This window comes from Triturus cristatus, chromosome 7 (genome assembly GCF_964204655.1).
Source record: "Triturus cristatus chromosome 7, aTriCri1.1, whole genome shotgun sequence".
NCBI lineage: Eukaryota > Metazoa > Chordata > Amphibia > Caudata > Salamandridae > Triturus > Triturus cristatus.
This window is the reverse complement of record NC_140590.1, coordinates 333,355,124-333,376,176: the sequence shown is the minus strand read 5'-3', so window position 1 is coordinate 333,376,176 and position 21,053 is coordinate 333,355,124. Positions and strand designations below refer to the sequence as shown.

General features: G+C 43.5%; 1 protein-coding gene across 2 annotated transcripts in view; it reads left to right on the top strand.

Annotated features, from left to right (window-relative positions):
• The window catches only part of LMTK3 (lemur tyrosine kinase 3), a 196,895-nt gene extending 180,366 nt beyond the window's left edge, over positions 1-16,529 (top strand). For both annotated transcript variants that reach the window (XM_085616455.1, XM_085616454.1), the window contains exons 14-16: positions 3,592-3,703; positions 4,621-4,878; positions 13,447-16,529. In XM_085616455.1, coding sequence (XP_085472581.1) covers positions 3,592-3,703; positions 4,621-4,878; positions 13,447-13,463 — 387 coding nt within the window. In that variant the 3' untranslated portion in view covers positions 13,464-16,529. The remainder of the gene's footprint in view (positions 1-3,591; positions 3,704-4,620; positions 4,879-13,446) is intronic.
• The last annotated feature ends 4,524 nt before the right edge of the window (positions 16,530-21,053 follow it).

Here is a 21,053-nt window from a genome sequence, read left to right as displayed (position 1 = left end):
TTCTACACTAAGACCACCACGTAGGTATATATATATATATATCATGGGATCTTAGGCCACAAACGGACCAATTAGCAACTTCAAATTCTTTACAATCAAGTGCCACAATCATACATGAACTTTAACCATTCCTTCACGTCGCTTAATCAACACACAGTCATTTTAAACACCTCAATCTTAATCCAAAGCAATTGCAATACACATCCTTTTTAAAACACACACTCCGTTTGTGGCTACAAGTCGTTAAAATCCGTCAGTTACTCCATCAATCCTGCCAAAGCATGGGATTTTTGGGATTTGGACTGGTCAGGGAAATCTATTTTGGACACCCTAAATCCTTCACGTCACTAGACTGAACCACTACTCTGCTACCAAGGTTTGTTGCAGCAGAAGCCCAATACACTTATGAACATAATCTTATCACTCCTACTGGGCCCATACGGGTAGGATTTCTACTCAGGTTCAATACTTCACCTCAGAGGCGATGGCCCTCTGATGGACTTTTCTCTGTTGTAGTGAGGGGAGAGGACACAGGATGTCCAACTGTTAGGTAATCAATGAGGACCGTTGATTTGTAGACAACTCACAAATTGGAGATCAGGTTCAGGTAAATGACTCTCAAAACCATGCTATAGAAATAAAGTATTTCAATTGGTTGACCAAAGCTCTTAAAGAAGGTTAGTCTAACAAGAATCATGCAAACCAAACACTCTGCTTTGGCTACACAGAACAAGAGCAAAAGAACCTGGTGTTCTGAAGATAGTCTGTGACTATCTCTGTTATGCATTTGAAATCAGCATAGTTTCTACGAAAGAACATTAGACACAATAAGACTCAGACAACTGATGAGACTGTGGTTATTACATTACAGATTCAAAATCAATGCATATAATTAGCATTGTAAGAAGCTCAGTCATGAATCTAACAGTTTGAAATACAAAACCGCACATCTAGTTGAAATAATCTATCCCTAAATAAAAGAATCCATAAGAGGATGTTTTTTTAGTAAGCAAAACAATTTATATCACCAACAAAACAAGAAGTTGGTTCTAAAAGGTTCTCTGAGCATGGGCAAGAATATCAAGTTAAAGTCCACTAGGTGAAACGTCTGTGGGAATAGGCAAAGGGGAATGGAGCATAAATCAGGAAAGTTCAAGTCTGTTTTTTCACCAAACTGCTTTAAATCATCCGACGAGCAAGGGCAATAAGTAAAGGGGCATAAAAGTAAGTTTAGAAGGCAAGTTGGAGGCAAGGAAATTGAAATTGTGTCATCTGAGTTTAGTCAAAGCTCTCCTCAAAAAAGGCATATCAAAAGCATTGCAATGTTGACGCCGTTATGGTACACCCAGAAGTTGGGCATGCTATGCTATCAGCCCGGCTTCGACAAATGGGACCTAATTTGTATCTCCGCGGTGAAAGATTTGGTGAAGAAGGGAGCCATGCTTACGTTTGGGGACCTTCAGAAGCAATATCACCTGGCCCAGGGGGAACAATATAGGTATTTACAAATCAGCCATGCGATACGGGCGGCCTTTCCGTCCCTCAAAGATATACCATACTCGTCCCCACTGGAGGACCGACTGTTGGAAGGGCCCCCCGTTTCAAAGGCAATATCCCTGACCTACAGGAAGCTAAGTAATAATCTACCAAACACCTTTCCAAAACTCAGAGAGCGATGGCAGGACGACCTAGGCCCGATAGATGAGGAAGATTGGCAGTCGGCTCTCATGTCCCCCCGAGAGGCGGCCATTACCCTCAGATTTTGGCTGATCCAGCTCAGGATACTCCACCGATCATATATCACAGGGGTAGTCCTGGTGAAAATAGGAGCTAGACCAGATGATCTCTGTGTGCGGGGATGCGGACAACAGGCCACAATCTATCACATGATATGGAGTTGCCCAAAGATACATACCCTATGGGAGGAAGCGTCAACCCATATGCAGGCAGCTTTAAGGAAAGAAATAGTATTGAAGCCACAATTGGGTATATTAAACATATAGGAGGCGACTGACCTCACGAAAGTGGAACAGCAATTCACAACACTGGGGTACACATTGATTAAACGAGAACTGGCAAGGAGCTGGGGGGGCGCGGACCCACCACTTGTTGCCATATGGGCTAAGGAAATGGACAGATGTATGCTTGCGGAAACTGAGGTTTTTAAGATGAGGGGATACCCCAAAAAATGGGATAAGAAGTGGTCACGATGGAACAAGTACAGGGGAGAGCCCTGTGTGTCGCCTACAGTTGAACTGGAACTGAATAGACATACTGCATAAGAAAGTCCTACTGAATTGTACTGTACATCTATGACTGCCCAACTGAATTGCTGTATATCCTGAACAGGTTGTCCATGTTTTGTACTTGTGGCTGTAATGAAAAACCAATAAACAAAGTTTAAAAAAAAAAAAAAAGCATTGCAATGTGAAAAGCATGATACATATCCCTCTTCCTGTGTGAAGCAGTTATATAGTTCATATCTGCCACCATGACATCAATGGCTGGTCCTCAGTGGCCTGATCGTCATGTGATCATCCTTCCATCTTTCCAGGTACAAATTGCTACTCCAGCATATTTTCTCACACATATCATGAGAAACAGCTGTCCTTCAATCCTCACAGGTTAGTTGACAAATAGATTTCTTATTTTGCTACTTTCCACGGATACAGGGGATAAATCATTACCCTACCATTCACACAAAAGGGGTAAAAAAAAAGTATTTTTTGTCTATAGGAATGACGAATGAACCAAGAACAAATAAAGCAACATTTGAGGAAACGTATCAAAGTTTAAATTCAACATTTCATATTTTAGTATAACAAACTCCTAATTTAGAGAATGCAATAGAGAACAGAGGGGTTGAGGCAAAGATGTACCACACTTCCCTATACTAATGTTTTTTGGAGAGTAGAATATTCTCTATGGTGCAGCGAACCCTGAAGTTCGTTAAACTCCTAATTTAGTTTAAACATATGACATAAATCACACATCTCATATATAAGCATTTTGTAATGTTGTCAGTAATTGTTACACAGAAATGTTCAGTTTCAAATATGGCCTACTGCTACTATTTTAGAAAGTAGCACCATGTAACGTAATTCTAAAAATCATTAAAGTAAAATCGTGCTTGAACGCAAATGTTCTTTATCATATTAAACACTTATATTGAAAATTTCAGACATCTACCGCATTTAGTTTCATAATTGCACCAATATCGTGTTTATTAGGACACTGTGCAATGAAGTCAATATCAATGCTAAGTCATCATCAGTTTTCATGACATCTCTTGTTAAGAATACAAGTAAATCTATTACTAAAACACCTTAAATTCACTAGTTGATTAATCCTACTGTTTCCACCTAGTCAAGCTTTCTTGTACGGTGCTGGTTTATCAACTTTTTTCTGTCTTTATTCTAGACATGTGCAAAGTGCACATGTATGTTTTCGAGATAGGTTTTAAGTGTTGTGCAAAGCAAGATCAGCTTTTATGCTGCTTCATTAGGAACAATGAGAAACAGGCTTCCATGGTCTCAAGCACACTACAAAAACTGGACAATTAATTAGACACTTTTTGGATTCCCATTGCAGGAGACCCCCACCAACGAGCTGAGTTTTCAGACTGCTATGGAGAACGATCAGATAGTGCTTGATCCCGTCGTCGATGCAGGAATGGATGGCTTTCCATCATCTGATGGATTCAGTAAGTACTCTTTCCTTATCAGTTTTTTTCAGAACTGAGAATTTGGGGATTTTAGAAAATATAATACACACGGCATAAAATAAAGTGACAGCCACGTGCTAGTAATGTGTTCCATTGGGGTACTGTTGCAGGAGTGTTCTTCTTAAATGGTTTGGATCTGTACTTGTTAAAATTTTTTCATTCTCTGTATTGCTACTACATTCTATTTCCAGTGGGTGTTATCCATGTAATAAAGGCCATTATTCATTTACCCCAGCCCTTTGTCCTGCCCTAATTTTGGGCTTGGACTTGTTAATATATTTCCAGTGTGCCTTATGGTATTACTATGGCTTTGTCGTCAAGTTATGTTATGTTAAAACAACTTAAAAAGCACACAAATACCAATAGTGTGGTGGATCTGCACAACTATGCCCTCTAGCTGTTATATTAACGGTGTGAATTGTCACAATATGGCCTCCCATTGTTAAGTAGTGCTCTTATACGTATCACTATAGCCCTCTTTGTTTCTAGTAATGCTGTGGACTTGTTGAACTGTAGCCTTCTATTGTTATGGTAATGACATGGATCTGGCACACTAGAGTCCTGTCATACTGCAGCAAAGTGGTTGTAAATATAATGCCACACTAAGCTGTTGATTCAGCCATCATCACTAGATGGCAACTCTAGTCATTGTGCTGCACTGTTTTTTCGGAGGCTCGGTTTTCACTTTAAAGTGCACTGCTAATGCTCTGATTTTATTTATGCTTCTTGTCCTAATCCTGTAGTAAATTAATGCTTGCTAAATTCTCAAGTGTATCATTAACACATTTATGTAATGTGTTTCTGGTCTCCACCGCTGGTGGTAATAGAATTCCACTATGTGCTTTTGACCTCTTGACTGGATATTGCAATGTACTTATTTGTTCACTTTTTCATAGGTGGAAGCTTCGAGTGGGATGACGACTTTCCCCTGATGACCCAGAACTCTTCCTTCGTGCCCATGGTAACAGATCCCATCTCTTCCAAGCTGCAGCTTCCCTTGCCTAGCCCACCACCTGCCTTGCCTCTCCCATCGCTGCAGGGGAAGATGATGGATTCTGGACTAGTGGAGACCCTGAGATTCTCCCGCTTCACCGTGTCCCCTGCCTTGGATCCCCATCTCTCTCCCTGTGATGGTGACCTGGAGACCTCTGCTGGTATGTTCCGGGCTTTTTTGTTCATCATGTAAGACTTCCAGTTATCTGAAACTGAACACCTTAGTGGTAGAGTGGCCTCTCTGGAGATGTGGGTGTTTCCTAATAATCCTACCATTTTTCACATGCATTAGCCTAGAAAGAATCAGTTACATGTCTACCTTTGCTCTATCTGGAAATCTACTGGTTCTCCTGCTGACCAGTCTTCCTCCTTGTAGACCTCAGAGATGGGAACGTGTGTAAGGAGTGATGAGGAGTCAGCTCACCTTGCCATTAATGTCTCAGGCTGATGCGGATGCAATGGTGACAGAGTTAGCCTCTCTAGTCATTGTTAGACCATCATAATTGTAGACCAGAGCATGGTTAGAGTGCACTCTCTGCCTCCTTGCCATTGAGGAAAACTCCTATGAGTATTCTGAATCAGGTATTGTGGTTACTGAGCCAATGTCTGCGTATGGGGATAAGGAGTGAGACTCAGTTCTGAGATTTTCAGCTTTACTTGTAATATTCAGTATATGAAATTTCCTTGGATTTCTCTTAAAGCATCTCCCACTATATCTATGTACCCCGTACACACACACACACACACACATACTTATATACCCGATTATTCCCTATAGAGATAATCTAAAAATGTGTTATTCTTCACATTTGCCTTTTTATTTCAGCTTATTTCCATGAAACCTCCTAAAGCCCTTTTATTGTTTTAGTCCCGAAAAAAGTGGAAGGCCCCAGCACAAAACTATATATGGAGTGCTGGTTGCTGGACACGGTGCTGGGAGGCCAAGCCTCAAAACTATATACTGTTGAACATGTCCACAGGATCCATGGACGACCGCTGCTGCCATGAACACCACCACAACCAATCATTGCTCGGCTGCTTAATATATGCAACCGCAATCACATCCTCCAGGTCACATGGGCACACGATCCCTGGCAAATTGAGGGAAGTGCAGTAAACATCTATCCAGATTATACAAAGGCAGTCCAGTGTCAATTTGAAACCTAAATAGCTGTAAGGAAACATGTATGTACTCTAAATCAGAAATATACATTGTTTTTCCCGGCAGTGCTGAAGGTTATTGTCCAGGAGAAAACGCATTTCTTTAATACAGTAAGGGCGGTATGGGTGTGGCTGGAGAGTGCAGGTTACCCAGTGTCGTATAAACCGGTGCAAGACCCACCAACTTCCTGGCTTGTGTAAAAGTGAAACGGTGTGGCTGCCGGGGGTCCAAACTCTTTTACTAAGGACCAGGCTCTTTCAGAAAGGGCAAGAGTGGTTGACGAGGTACAGCAGGGACGCCCATGGTCGGCTAACAACAGGTGGTTGCCGCTACATGAGGGCTCGAAGGCATTGGAGGAAAGCACTGGAACTCGGGGGGGGGGGAAGGACCTACAGCTGCCAAAAGTAACACCAATGACAGCAGACAAGATAGCCTGGAACATGATGTGCTGAAAGGACTTCTCTGGTCTTGAAAGGTTCGGGAGTCTGTAGAGGAGCTACAGGTGGGACTGTAGATTGGACTGTCTGTGAGGTGGAGCCTTGAGGGGCCCAGCACGATTCCCCATCTACATTAGGTGATGTGTACGTTTTTGCAGGGGGGTGGGGTGACAGGCATCTCGGGCATTGAAGGGTGGGTAGTTCTGAACCCATTGAAAGAGGTGGTGGGTGGGAGTTAGGGGATCATATGACAGAATTTCAAGAATTGAAAGCAAATGGTCATGGACGGGATGCTCTAACTGGTCCATGCATGACAGGCACATTGGATATGGTTAAGAGAGGTGATACAAGGCTGAAGGTACTGTCATAGAACGTAAATGGGCTGTGCGATAAAGTGAAAAGAGGGGGTTGTTATGACCTACCTGACTTGACAATCTCCAGATGTGGTTCTCTTACAGCAAAAGCTTCTAAAGGGCAAAGCCTGCACCTTCCTTGGTAGAGGCAAATACAAGGTTCTAGTCCATTCGCCAGGGGCCCTTAGGCATACTGGTGTGGAGATCTCTACGATTTCAGGTGTTTAGGTCATGGTGCGACATGCGCGGATGCTTGGCATCGGTGCAGGGTACGTAGCAAGGAGAGGAACTCATAATAGCGTCCAGGTACCTTCCACTGGGCTTACAGTCCATAGGGCTGGCAGAGCTAGGGAATTGGATGAACAAGATACCAAAGGTCCCTTTGTTTGTGGTGGGCAACTTCAATTTGATGCTACACAGTGACATTGATAGAATTATCAGGGCACCCCAGAGAAGATGTGCAGCGCTCTTGCTGAGCCATGCATCCCGGAATGGGGCAGTATTCCTATGTGGCCAACTCAATGCTGTCGCTATGGCGCCTGGATTATTTCCTGGTACCATTACAGCACATAAATAGATTCAGGGAGCCAAAGTACCTGCCAAGGGGTATATCCAAATACTGTTCACTCAGTAGTCAACTGTCACAACCAACACTGGGCCCCACAGGAAGCTGGAGACTTAGACTGGCTAGATGATTAAACGGTTCATCCAGGAGGTGACAGGTGTCTATTTCAGGAACAATGAAGGGTCATAGAGTCAAAAACAACTCTCTAGGAGGCCTACGGAAAGGTGGTGAGGGGCCAATTGAATTGGGGTTAAATGAGAGAAGGAAAGGAAGGGGAGAGAGTTAGAAGAGCGGCTGATTCAGTGGGAAGCACAATATGCCCATTCCCCGGACGTACACCTCACTGCCCGAATAGTGTACACGAAGGATGAATATAGGCGTCTAACACATCAGGAGGTGAAACAGCTCTACAGGGCGAAACAACACAGGCACCATGAGGATGAGAAGCTTCTAGCATGGCTGACGAAGAGGGAACAAGTCCAACGGTGTACCATTTTTACAGGGGGACTTTCAGGATGGGGAAATTACAGTGGCCCTAACTCAACTGTAGAGTGGGAGGACCAAGGCCCAAATGGTTTGCCACCGAGTTTTTCAAAGGGGTTGTAGGAGAGTAGGATCTGCACTTATGTTGCCCCCACTTTTTTCTGATGATTACACTGGTTTCTGGCTATAGTCTGGCTGGGTCCCTGCTAATCAGTGCCCCAGCCTCTCTGTTCTCTCTAAACAACTTGGAGTGCATATTAGATGCACTAGTGATTGGATACTGTAGTACCTTATGAGCCCCTAGTATATGGTACCTTAGGTACCAAGGGCATAGGTACTTCACAGGCCTACCAGGGGCTGAAGCATGTATTATGCCACCCCTGGGAAGCAGACTAAATCTGACACCACAGGTCTGCTACTGCAGCCTGGGTGAGGTAGTGTTAGCACTCCTCACTGAGGTATAGGTTCCCTATATCTCACCTTACACACACGTGTAAACCTATCAGTCACCCCTAAGGCAGGCCCTATCAATCCTGAGGGCAGGGTGCTTGGTTTCCATGTGAGGGGGTGCCTCTGCCTGAGCAGGGCCCCTCTGCAGCTCTCAGAGTCTATTCTCTGTAGCTGTTTGTGGATGCGGTTAAACCCTATACTCTTAAGTGCATTATAACCGAGCGGTAAATGCTAACTTTGGGATGGCTGCATCAAAACATGTCGTGTTTGGTGTCAAATGCCTTGGAATCATACCCCCACACCAGTAACTGGTGTGGGAATATGATCCCACCCTTCTAGAGGGATAGACATGTACCTGCTGTGGAAACACGGTAGAATCCTGAAAGAGCCCTGGCATCACAAAATAGATGCCACCAGCACAGACACTGGGCTGCCCTCCTGCTGCTGACCGAAACTCGCAGTGGAGGAGGCCCAACAATAGGCATCCTGTCACAGGGAGGTGTAACAACCTTCCAGACAGGATTTAGTGTATTGGGGTTGGGTGGGTGCACTCCTAGAGTGCTTTGAAGTCCTGCACTGGGGGAGCAGTAGGCTCCTCTGTGCATATGCCAGCTCAAACCGGTTCAGGGGCTACCGGCCCCTGCTCTGGCGCGGAACTGGACAAAGGCAAGTGGGTGTAACCACCCACTCCCCTGACCCTCCCATAGGAGTGGTCATAGAGCTAATCCCTCCTACCACTACCTTTGGAAGACTGAAGAATCTCCCTTGGAGTCAAGGAGTGACTCCCCTGCTTGGCAGGCACCAAAACTTTGCATCAACGGTTGCAAACTTTCCCGCTCCCGCCGAAGTTCAAAGTCCCTGCAGCCCCGAAGTGGATTTCCTGACTTCTCGAGTCCCCAGCAAAACTTAGGCGAGTGGAGCCCATGAGTGACGAGGAACAGCAATACCTGGGTACCGTGCACTTTTGTCGAGTGCAACCACTTCACGACGTTCTACGAACTTGTGCATTGGACCACGTGTGGTCCAAGCCTCCAGCAGGATTTCCACCGAAAATCAGAGGCCTACCTCGTCCCGAGTGACCGTCGGCTCCTGTGAAGTGAATCCTCCCGAGGCATCTTTGCGATCCCTTGCCGGTTGGCTTGTGGGTCCCCCGAAGACTTTTTCATTAAACCAAAGGGCTCCCCTGGTTGCTCCAGGCCTGCCCTGACTTACCCTTGCTGGGTGAGTCCCTCAGACCTTGCTGGTCTGCACCGCTGACTTTCTTCACATTCCACTAGACTTGCTGTTGCCAAGGCTTGTTGGCTCCAATCCGGTTGCCGACACCTCAGTAAGTTGCAGAGTTTGTGGGACACTCCGAATCCAGCTCCTGGTTGTCATCGACGCCTCCTGGACCTCGTGGCTGAAGAGTCAAGACACCCGTGATCACATGAAATCACCCGACGACTGTGGGCATCCATCTTCCTGGCCCCTGGTCACTGGCTAGTGACTTTGAACACTGTCTCCTCTGCTTTCAGGTCTTCTTTCTTCAGAATCCAGCCCTGGATTCCACCGGACACTTCTCTTGTCTTCACAAGCAGCAAGTCTTCTTTGGCTCCCATTGAAAACAACACCGCGACCCGACACCAAAAGACACCTATGCACCCGGCTTCCCTGGGTGAGGTAACTTGTGCACTCCGGTACTCCTGTGTGTGTTGGCCCTCGAACTACTTACCCTGTGAGTGACTTGCTTGTAGACTCTCCCGAAGTAACCTAGAACTTTAAAATTCCAACCGCGACTTGCTCCATTGAAGTCTATTGGGATCCGCGGCTGTGTTCTCACACTGCATGCGTCTCCCGTGGGTCCTTTACTTACCTGCCTTGGGTGGATTAGTTAGGCCCCAGCGCTTCTGAAGACCTTAGGCCGTCTGCCTCCTCAAGTCTTTCTTCTTATACCTCTTTTTTAGTATATGGTCCCAGCCATATAAGTGTTTAATTTGTTGTGAAACATTGATTTGTGCATATGTTCCTGACTTCTAATCTCATAAAGAGATTAGTAGAGTGTGTCTAGAAATAAATACATATATATTTTATATATATACCTGTGTGGTGTCCTTTCATTTGGTAATTCAAGAGATTATAAGGTAAAACAAGCTGCTTTACATTCCTCAGAGACTTAGCCTGAAGGCTGCTCTCCACAGCTACCACTAGGATAGCTTTCTTTAAAAGGTTGTCTTAAACCTATCTAACATAAGAGTCGAATTGGACTGGTGCAAGGCGGCCACTTTAACTAGTGACCAGCATATTCCAGGCCAACTTCTCCCAGGGGTATGAAGTAGGGTAGTGAGACCCATTAGCAGGAGGGTGTCACATATCTGGGGATCTGCCTAACCAGGGATAAGCAGGTGTACTATGAAAGGAATCTGGGGCGGCTGGTAGAGGTATTAACGAGAAGTACAGCAATGGCGGAACCTGCCTCTGTCCCTGCTGGGCAGAGCAGCACTTTTAAAAATGATATACCTGCCCAAATTCCTCTATGTACTCCAGAACTCTCCCTTTCAGGTCTCAGGCCATTTTTTCTCAAGGCTAGATGACGAATTGCGACTCCTACTGTGGAATGGATGGGAGGAGGAGGGCGGCGAGAATAGTGCTACCCAAACTGACGAGAAAGGCCTAGTAGGGTTCCTTAGATACCTAGAAGGAAGGGGCAAACTTGTGACTCTGCCCATGCCTACTGCAGCAGCAGTGGTGGCCTGGGGGAAGGCAACCTAAAATTTGGGATGGTGGGGTACATTAACCCAAAAGACACCATTATGAGACACAGAGGCCCTGGCGTCATTGCGTGGGGTTTAATGCTACAAAAAAATGGGATGGTTTGGCATCTCAAAACTAGAGGACATCTAGAACAACACTGGCATGCCGACTTTCATTGACCTACATGAACAATATAATTTGATGTGTAGTCAATACCTGTGCTATTTTCAGGTTAGTCACATTCTGCAGCAATGTATGGACACCTCATCAGAGGTCCCTGACGAGAGCCCTATTGAGTATAAGGTCCAGGGGGCTCCCTTGCATGAACAGGCCATATCCACTATTCATAACTCATTATTGGCCAACTGTCTCCAGCCAATGGCAAAGTTAAAAGAGAAATGGGAAGCAGATCTGGGTAAAATGGAGGATGACGACTGGGACACAGCCTGCAGGTACGCTGTGAAAGTAGCAATCCTGGGGCTTCAACTTGAACTCCTACATAGAGCTTATTACACTAAACTCGATTGTGTGGCATGGGTAGAATAGAAACAGATCGCTGTCTGCCAGGTGGTGGCCAAAAGGGAACCCTACTGCATAGAGTGTGGGAATGCCCCAAACTAAGACTGTTCTGGTTGGGGATACAGAGTAGGCTATCTTCAATTTTGGAAGAGCAGCTGAAGCTGGGACTATGGGAGGTACTGAAACAGATTTGCTATTCTCTTCTGCAACATGGCATTGATGGTGGCTATGCGGAACATCATTCAAAGGTGGGGAGGGTAGACCCCCTGACAGTGGGCCAATGGATAGCCAACATGCATTGGTGTATGCGAACAGAGTAGCAGATTTACATAGCCCGGGTCTGTCCCCAAATTCTTTTCAAACTATGGGGTCCGTGGAGAAAACAGGAGGGTTGAGTGTTGCATGGCCTAGGTGCAGTGCCCGGTATCTTGTGTGTCAGGTGAGGGCTGGGCCAAGATACAACGGCCATGTGAAGTTAACTCTGACATTTACAAAAGATTTGGACAAACAATCCAACAGCCATGGTGACGACCGGGATATATGATGGGGAGATTTTCCTGCTTCAAGGGTTGATCATGTATGCTGTCAGGATGGAGGGAGGGAGTTTTTGTTTTACTTTTGCATGCTGTAATAATGCAAATAAAACACACTTTACAAAAAAAGGACAAGCATTGTTTATGTAGAAAGAGAAACAGATAAGAACTAGGAAGCAGGCGTAGGTGCAGATTAGTGCAAAGAGAACAATTGATGGACAAAATGCAGAACAATGTCACAGATTCACCCGAGTACAGAGATTTGGACCTAAATCCATCGTCTTTTTGCTCACCATGCCATTCCAGTTTGGACCCAGCAATATGCAAATCAGTCTTGACCCTGCACCCAATGGGAACAGTCCAGCCCGAACTGCCAGGCCAGGTCCTCCCTGGACTGGAAACAAGCATCCTAGGACCAGTTTCGGATTTTCAGTCCTCATCAGCCAGTATAGCTTGACTCCAGTGGCACGGAGAGCATGGGACCCACGTCTGGGCATACCCATCCCACTCGGGGTGACAAATGCAAAAAGAACAATTGATGGACAGAATGCAGAACAATGTCACACATTCACCCCAGTACAGGGATCTGGGCCTAAATCCATCGTTTTTTTGCTCACCATGCCATTCCAGTTTGGACCCAGCCATATGCAAATCAGTCTTGACCCTGCGCCCAGTGGGAACAGTCCAGCCCGAACTGCCAGGCCAGGTCCTCCCTGGACTGGAAACAAGCACCCTAGGTCCGGTTTCGGGCTTTCAGCCCTCATCAGCCAGTATAGCTTGACTCCAGTGGCATGGAGAGCACGGGGCCCACGTCTGGGCATACCCGTCCCACTCGGGGTGACAAATGCAAAAAGAACAATTGATGGACAGAATGCAGAACAATGTCACACATTCACCCCAGTACAGAGATCTGGGCCTAAATCAATCGTTTTTTTGCTCACCATGCCATTCCAGTTTGGACCCAGCCATATGCAAATCAGTGTTGACCCTGCGCCCAATGGGAACAGTAGCAGATTAGTACAGGAATTAATAGCTACATACAGTCATTCTGAATGGTGAAAGGTTACATCAGCAGGGGTGTGCCAATTAAGGAGCAGATTACTCAAAGTTAATGCAACATAGCACAGCAAGGCAAGTTGCTGGGCTACATGAACAGGAGAGGGCTTAACAGCACCATATTTACAAAGTTATGGCACTGTTCAGCTTGTTTCTTGTTGGAAGGGATAGCTTCCTGCTCAAAAACAATCCTCATAGGCATATTCATCTTTCTATGTTCTACGGAAAGAGGACAAAACAAAGGGAAATGAAGAAATTTCTCCTAGTTACGCCTCTCATGTATGCATTTACCTTTATCTGTCTTTGCAACTGTGGAAAGAAAACTCCTACAGATCTCTCCACTAAAATATACCAAGGATTACTTGTGAGATTTACTTGTAGTTGTTGATCCAATTATTTGTGTCTCATTTCTCACTTCATGTTCTCTATGCTGCCTTTCAGACACCATCGAAAGCTGAGGATTCTGTCCGGACCGGTGCCGCTGCCTCTCTGCTGCCCCACGGGAGATATTTAACTCACACCTCTAGGAACATGCTGACAAACCATGCAGAATGCCGCTTCTCTTTCTTGCCTCCCACCTTCATCTCAACCCTTACACCAAATTCAATTCCAATTTTTCCAGTTGATAGCAGTGAACAGTTGGGTCCAGTTTCTCGGTTTAATCAGCATAGGTCATCTAGACAGACCCCAAAGAGAGTTACCACACAGATCTGTGGAAATGTTGGTCATCTCAAGGTATCTATACGGGGTGTTGAAATATTGGGGAGAATGAAGCTCAGAGTTGGAAAGGCGTAGTTGGCTATCTGCCTACATAAGTGCCTATGAATGACATTCATGGCTGATGTAGAAGAGGTAATCGACACCCTTTGGGTGCAGCAAGGGGTAGCATGCTATCTCCATCTTGCCGTTTGGCACTCGCGGTCTTGCCGGTGATAACTCTGGTCTCTTGGCAGCGGTAGGAAACAACTTACCCTTCCTCAGCCTCTCAGCAGCAAACAGGCTGCTGTTGAGGAACAAATGGTGGGACAAGGAGTGTAGCCTTTGATGTCATAAGATGTCAAAGGGCACTTGATATCAACATTTTGGTGACCGACATCCCCGGAGCTTGTCAGGTCTCTTTGTTTCTCTATTACGTATCTGCCTCTTAGAAAGGCACCCTGATAGATGTTTTTATTATGGCAACATGAACAGTGTACACACCATTAGAAAGTATAACAGTAAATCTATTACACTGCTGAATATTGAGGTTTAGGTTGTCTCATGGCTGAGGCCACGCGTGTGTCTTTCGACCACCCTCATTTAGTAGTGCAATAAATAAGATGTCAAGCAATCTATAGGCCTACAGATTCATTTTGAAACTCCTCCTGCACCAGCAGTGAGCATTATATTGACAAAACAGCTCAGTGAAACGAGGGCCTTGAGTGAGTGCACGAGTCATGTTGGGGTGCATACTGTTCATCGCAGGTGTTCCAACCAGAAACAAGGCAATAGTCAGATTTATTTACACATTCTGCCGTAATAAGATGCCTTTATCAGGATTTTTTAATCTGAGCAATATGGCAAAATATATGTGTATATAATATTTTTATACATGTATATATTATGAAAGGTTGCATTTTGGATCAGCCTGAGGAGGTATGGGTTGCCAGTATTGAAACTATTGCCTTGGCTTTCAGTATGGGGCTTGGCAAGGGTCTGTGCCTTGATTGCATGTCTTTTTATATAGGCTTGCACCCTTCTGGTGAAGACACCAAGGGGAAATGGGAGAGGATACCCTTCATCAAACCCTTGGAGGTGATTTACACTTGAAGATATTTCTGCACATAGGGTGTACCAATGGCGGGATGGCATAATTTGCAAATGATACGAAGCTCTTCCTAATGAGTACCGACCCGTGCTACAGTGCACACTGGCCTTCGTCACTTGTTTCACTCCCAGTGCTATGACCCTACTGAGGTTTGATTCATGTAGGGACCTCCTTCACAAGTATTATGGTCATCCATAAAAGTATTCTAACACAATATTGCGTTTTAAATATCGACCTGCCAGCATATCGTTTCCAGAAAATTACCTAGGACATTATCATGAAATTTCACATCTACGTGCCTTAACACTCACACTCTCTCCCTCTCTCACACACACACACACACTCTCTCTCTATGTATGTATATATATATATATATATTATGTACATATATATGTATATATACACACACCACACACACACACACATATATATGTCTATATATATATATATATATATATTTCTACACATATACACACACACACACATATATATATATATTCTTCAAGATGTGGATGTGGACTAGTACACCTATACTTATTTATACATACTTTCACAATATAGTAATTGATATCCAGCACTCGATACTTTGGCAGGACGATATAGTGTCACTTGCTATTGTGACATAAAACCGTCTGTAATAGTCTCAAAAGCAAGGAAGAGCCCATTCCAGCATGCATAGTATTGGTGGGACCTTTACATACCTATTCATTTACTTATTTATTTAAAACACATATTTATTTCGTTTTATTTTCTCATAGGGCACACTGAGCACTGTATGTCACTGATTTGGGGCTGTGGGATCTAAAATCTCTCATACGCAAAGTGAGTCGTACTCAAAGTGTTTTGCATTTTTAGGCTTTGTGAAACAGTTTGTGACTTACATTCTGTTTCTGCTCTCTAAGACAACTAATAGCGCTGGATTGCATGAGGTGCCCAAGTGATGCTAAACTATAGCATACTATTTATTTATTTTTTGATAGGGCCCTCTCTACAAGCCAATTTGTCTATAGGCCCATATAGGAAGGCTGAGTAATTTAGTTCAATTTTTTTCTGCAGCGGTCATTGCTGCTTCGTGGCACCAAAGTCTTGTACTCATGTTTTTATCGATAAATACTAAGGGGCCTATTTACAAAGGTACATTTTAATGTGTATATTTACTCACGTTTATTTACTATTAAACCTAGGTGTAACCCTACACTTTTTGGCCATTCATCATTTCCGAGTGTAGATTTGCATGTCTCTAGCCTCCTACAACAGGATTTACGTTTCAAGTTACTTCAAGTAAGTTTGCATACATAGGTGGTGTTCTCTGGCACTCTGGAAGAGATCCCCAGATGGGTAAAATATATGGAAATTATCAAAGTTTATCATTCATTTAAAAAACGTTTTTGAATATTTTAATGTGAAATATAAATATACATTTTAAATATTTATTTTTGAGCTAGAATTAATTAAATAAAATGTTATAGCACATTAACTTATAATTTTATATAAGTAATTCATTTAAATATACCAATTTAATTTATAAATATAATTTAAAAATACTTTTTTCCAAATCCCTCCCTCAGCAAGATTTGTATTTAATATATAACAACATTTGTTACAAATTGTTTAAATAATTTAAATTATTTATATTTTAAAAATACTTTATTATTATCTTTAAATAATAAATAATTACACAGAATTTATTTGTAACCTTAATAACATACATATGTACATAGTTTAAATGTTGAAATATTTTCATTATTTTAACATTAGCTCCTATGGAATATTATTTTATTTCCCTGCCACCTTTCTTTTCTATGGGAGTGTGTTGCAGTATCTGAGAAAGGCTGGACTGAAGTACATTTACACCTGTTAGAACACCTTTAAAGCTGTAGTAGCTTTAGAAGTGTAGTTTGTGAATAAAATCGACTTACTCATTTGTGGGTGTGTTTTGTATTAGCATGTTCCTCGCAAAACCTCTCCTTAAATTTCCTTAAACCCTTCCATTTAGTAGTAAATAGGCAAATATGCTCCATTTTCCAGCTACTCCCTCCTACCCTTAATACTGAAAAGTATACCTACTTGCACAGAGGTCTCCACTACCATGGCAGAGATAGCTGACCAGAAAAGATATGAGAGGCAGAGCAGAGGTCTCTGGCCATACCCTTGTAAATAGCCCGTTGCAATATGTTAACAGTACTACTGTGCTACTACTTGACATACTAAAAAATGCAGTTTTTGAATAGGCCTTCAAGCCCCTGATTATGTGTGCCCTGAGGGACTCCACATTTAGATGTAAATGCATGGGATCTGCAAGAGCCCAGCTGAACTATCTGTGATCTATCCTTTAGAAAAGAGTCCAGACCCTAAGAGCCCTAGAATGTAGGTCGAATTCATGTAATGTATCAATCAGCAGCCTGTGGGAAACAGTGTCAAAAGCTGCAGACAGGTCATGTAGGATCAGGGCTGTAGCTTTGCCCTGATCCACAACTGACTCAATATCATCCAGTATGGCCAGAACGTAGACTATTATTGGGCCGAAAACCTGTCTGTGAGGGGTCCAAATGTTACTTTACGTACCCTTTAAAGTACTACTACCAGTAAGTATAAAAGTACCTTTTAGCGAGGGATACTCTCATACTTTCTCTCTCTTATTTTTACTTTTTCACAAAGTCCTTGAAAAGGTAACTCAATGGAACCAACTTCATACGAAATGCACTATGTCACTAATGGCAGTGCGCCATAACACACATGCGGCTAAAAACCTCCAATGCATTGATGTTTTTTGCATCTGCAAAAACTAAGCAACATATTACAGATGGTAAATCTACATCCAAACTTTTCAAAAGTACATTTTTGGCCATAATCGCAGAAAATGTGTACATCGTCTCTTCATTGATGTACACTTATAATTTGCTTTAGTAACATATTTTCAGGGGTTCGCAGAATACTGATGAGTACTCCATGAAAATCTATGCACACTATAGCTACCCAGGCATACTAGTGTCCAGTGAGTATTTGCCTTGTGAGTCATCCACTATAAGTGTAGTACTAACATTTATTGTTGTTAGAATATGATTTGACGTCAATATTGTGTCCTTAATAAATATCGCCCCATAGGAGCCAATAACAGAAAGTCTATACCCAGGTGATCGTTTTTTGGATGATATTCTGATACATAACCTCTACTGTAGCAGGCCTCATGAAATATGGGCTGTCCCAGTCTGAAAAGGTATTTACTACTACTTTTTACCCACTTCTTTTCACAGGGTGGGAACAAAACATGCACAACCTTTGTTAATTCCCTGAAAATTATGTTTGTCAGTGTGAACAAACGCTTGGCTAGACAATGACCCAGGAATGCTCCATAATTTCCCACATGATTTCTCCTATAGAAAATATATCTATAGAAAATCCACAGTCTACCAAACTGGCTCATTACACACACAGTAGAAAATTCATAGAAATATTTAAATAAAATCTCCAAACTGGCATAATACACATAATTGTACTTCCAGTCATCTGCTCTAAATAGATGCTGATTCTCTGAATCTGTATAATGAATTTTTCCACCATTTGATCAGTTTTATTTCCTCACACACACAAGTGTAAAAAACGTTGTGATCCGATCATTGATTTTCTGCTTCATTCCCTTGATGGAAATGCCTTGGTACATGACTAGGTGAGAGATTCTGACCTTGTAGAGGCAAAGCCCTTGGTTTGTCACAGGGCAAGCCATGAAACAATGTTGCGTAGCTTTGCTATTGCAGAGAAATAATCCTTCCTGATGCAAAATGTAGTATTTGCTTGTGTTGGGTACCACACTCTCTCAACATGGACATCACTCAAGGGTCGCCACGGGTTTCTCCTGCTACCCTTGGATTATTCTTTGGTACTCCAGCCACTTCCCTCACATGTCCTGGTCTCCGGAGGCATGGAGACCATCAGGAACAGAAAGTAAACAAGTGGTCTGACAAACCCCATTAGTGACTGCAGTTTTTGCTATTAAACTCGTCCCTCCACAACACATTTGAAGTTATTGAGGGGTGAAGTGTGGGACAAGAAATTAAATCATGATGGCATTAAGAATCAAAGGGTGCACAATGCCACTTCCCTACTTTTAGAATGTAGGTGAATGTCCTTCAAACACAACTACAGAGTGCCAGAAACATACTCTATTTTTGTATGGTGCAACATGGGGCATGCATAATTTTACATGGACTCTTTTGGTTACTTGCTCTGCTGTGGAAAGGAGACTGACTGACAGCCCTTGCAAAACAATTGCTCTATGGATTACAGCACATGGAGAGTGAGGAGGGAGCAGATCTCAAGAAATTACAGAGCCACTAACTGTAACAAGGAGTGAAGCACTCAGTTTATCACCATATAGGGAGAAAGCAAGTTGGGTCAGGGTTGGGGAAGTGAGAGTGACTGAGAACCCCCAAGGACAGAAGTGCTCTGTGTGTCCTAGGAAAAATCACTGCGAAGTGGCCCGTGCAATGTGGGACACCGTCAGCCAGACATTGCCTTTTAGTCAAAAATGTTTTGCTTTTTGGTATTTTTGAGCCCTCATTTAGAATTAAACTGCAAGACCAGAATGGAACATAATTTTACGTAAAACCCCATCAGTGGTGAATGGCGTCATGCATGAAATAGAAACACTGGGTAGATCTTAGGATATGTTCAGTGCAGGTGGGAGCAGGGCAGGGAAGTTGAGAGACTGCACCCAACTGCATCATGACCATCTGGAGCCATTGCCTAACCCTACTTCTGCCAGCGTTGCCTTGTCCCTGTCTTGTCCCTGTCATGAAATTCCCTCATCTCTCTTCCCCCTCACCTGCTTGAGCCTCTTCCTATATCCCTCATGTTTCACAATGACTGGGGAATGTAAACCCACTGTTCGTTGCCAAATGAACTCTCAAACTAAAGCCCTTACTACAGAAAGTGACTTGTTTTCTGTGCATCCCCTTGCTTTCTCTGAGGAGTGCCTCACAATGGACAAAGCACCAGATGCTGCAACAGTCGCCATTTTATGAGTCGTTGAACTGGGGTTGGATCAGATATCTGTGGCCCCACACTGGCAAGAAAGACACAAAGAACTATCATGAATTGCATCTGGAATGGGGTCTCCTTCTGAAATGGGGTTTCCATAGTGGTGATCGCTGGGTCGCTAGTGGAGTACCACAGTATTTGACATGATCACACTTACTCGGTTCTGGTTGTTGATGGTGGTGGTAAGCTTTATACTCAGCCCTTTATGTGAGCAGGCGCTGTCTGCCTTTCTCTTCAAACATTTCTCTTTTTAGAAAACAGAGCACCGCCACCTTTCAGTGGTACTCCAAGCTCTGCATTGGACATTAGTGGGACTACTCTGCAGGCCTGCAATGCTTTTAGTAGGACAATGCCGGCATTCCCCATCGAACCTGCCATACTTTTAATGAAACAATGCTGGCACTTTATTTCAAACCTGACATATTTGGAATTGGACAATTGTAGCTGAATCAACACTTCACCGAAGGAAGCGCGAACTGTCACACACGTCTGTGTTACACACTTCCTGTGCCTGCTGGGATGTCTTGTTACCTTCTTGAGTAAGTCAGATGAGGTGGTAGAAAGGTCATGGTTACTTTTGGATGGAAAACATACAATGGTATCTGAAGCGTGAACTGAATAATGACAGCCTGGATTACGGCATGTAAAGCTAACCACCATGGAGTCAATGTGTTAAGAGGCCTAGTGCTGTACAGCTTGGTGTAGATATCATTAGTATAGCAGGTACAGTGTCACCAGTTCCCAGGGGTATGATGGGCCCATTTCACTCCAAATCTGGCAGCCTTTTACTACCCAGGTAGGGCAGGTAGGTGAGCCAATTTCATTATGGCCCATGGCACCATTGCTATGCCACTATGACTAGTTCTGAGCTCTATATGAAAAGTGATGCCCCCACTTTGATTCAAAGATCCAGAAGTCAGATCTTCTCTTCGGTAAGGGTTAAAGATGGAAAACTGCCCATCTTGATTGGATTATGTAAGAAAGATTGTTCAGTATGTTGAGCCTCTGCTATGTTGATCTTTGTTTAATCTAGGTTTCAAGGGTTGAACTCACGCATTGTTCGAATCTTCCTTCTGCTCCTAAATTAAAATAGAATCATTAAGTTATGTATTAATAACAGCCATTATTTAATTACCAAGAAATAATTCAGATTAGAGGTATGTGGTTGACATAATAGCTTGCTTTGTTCATAGTAGAGTTCCCA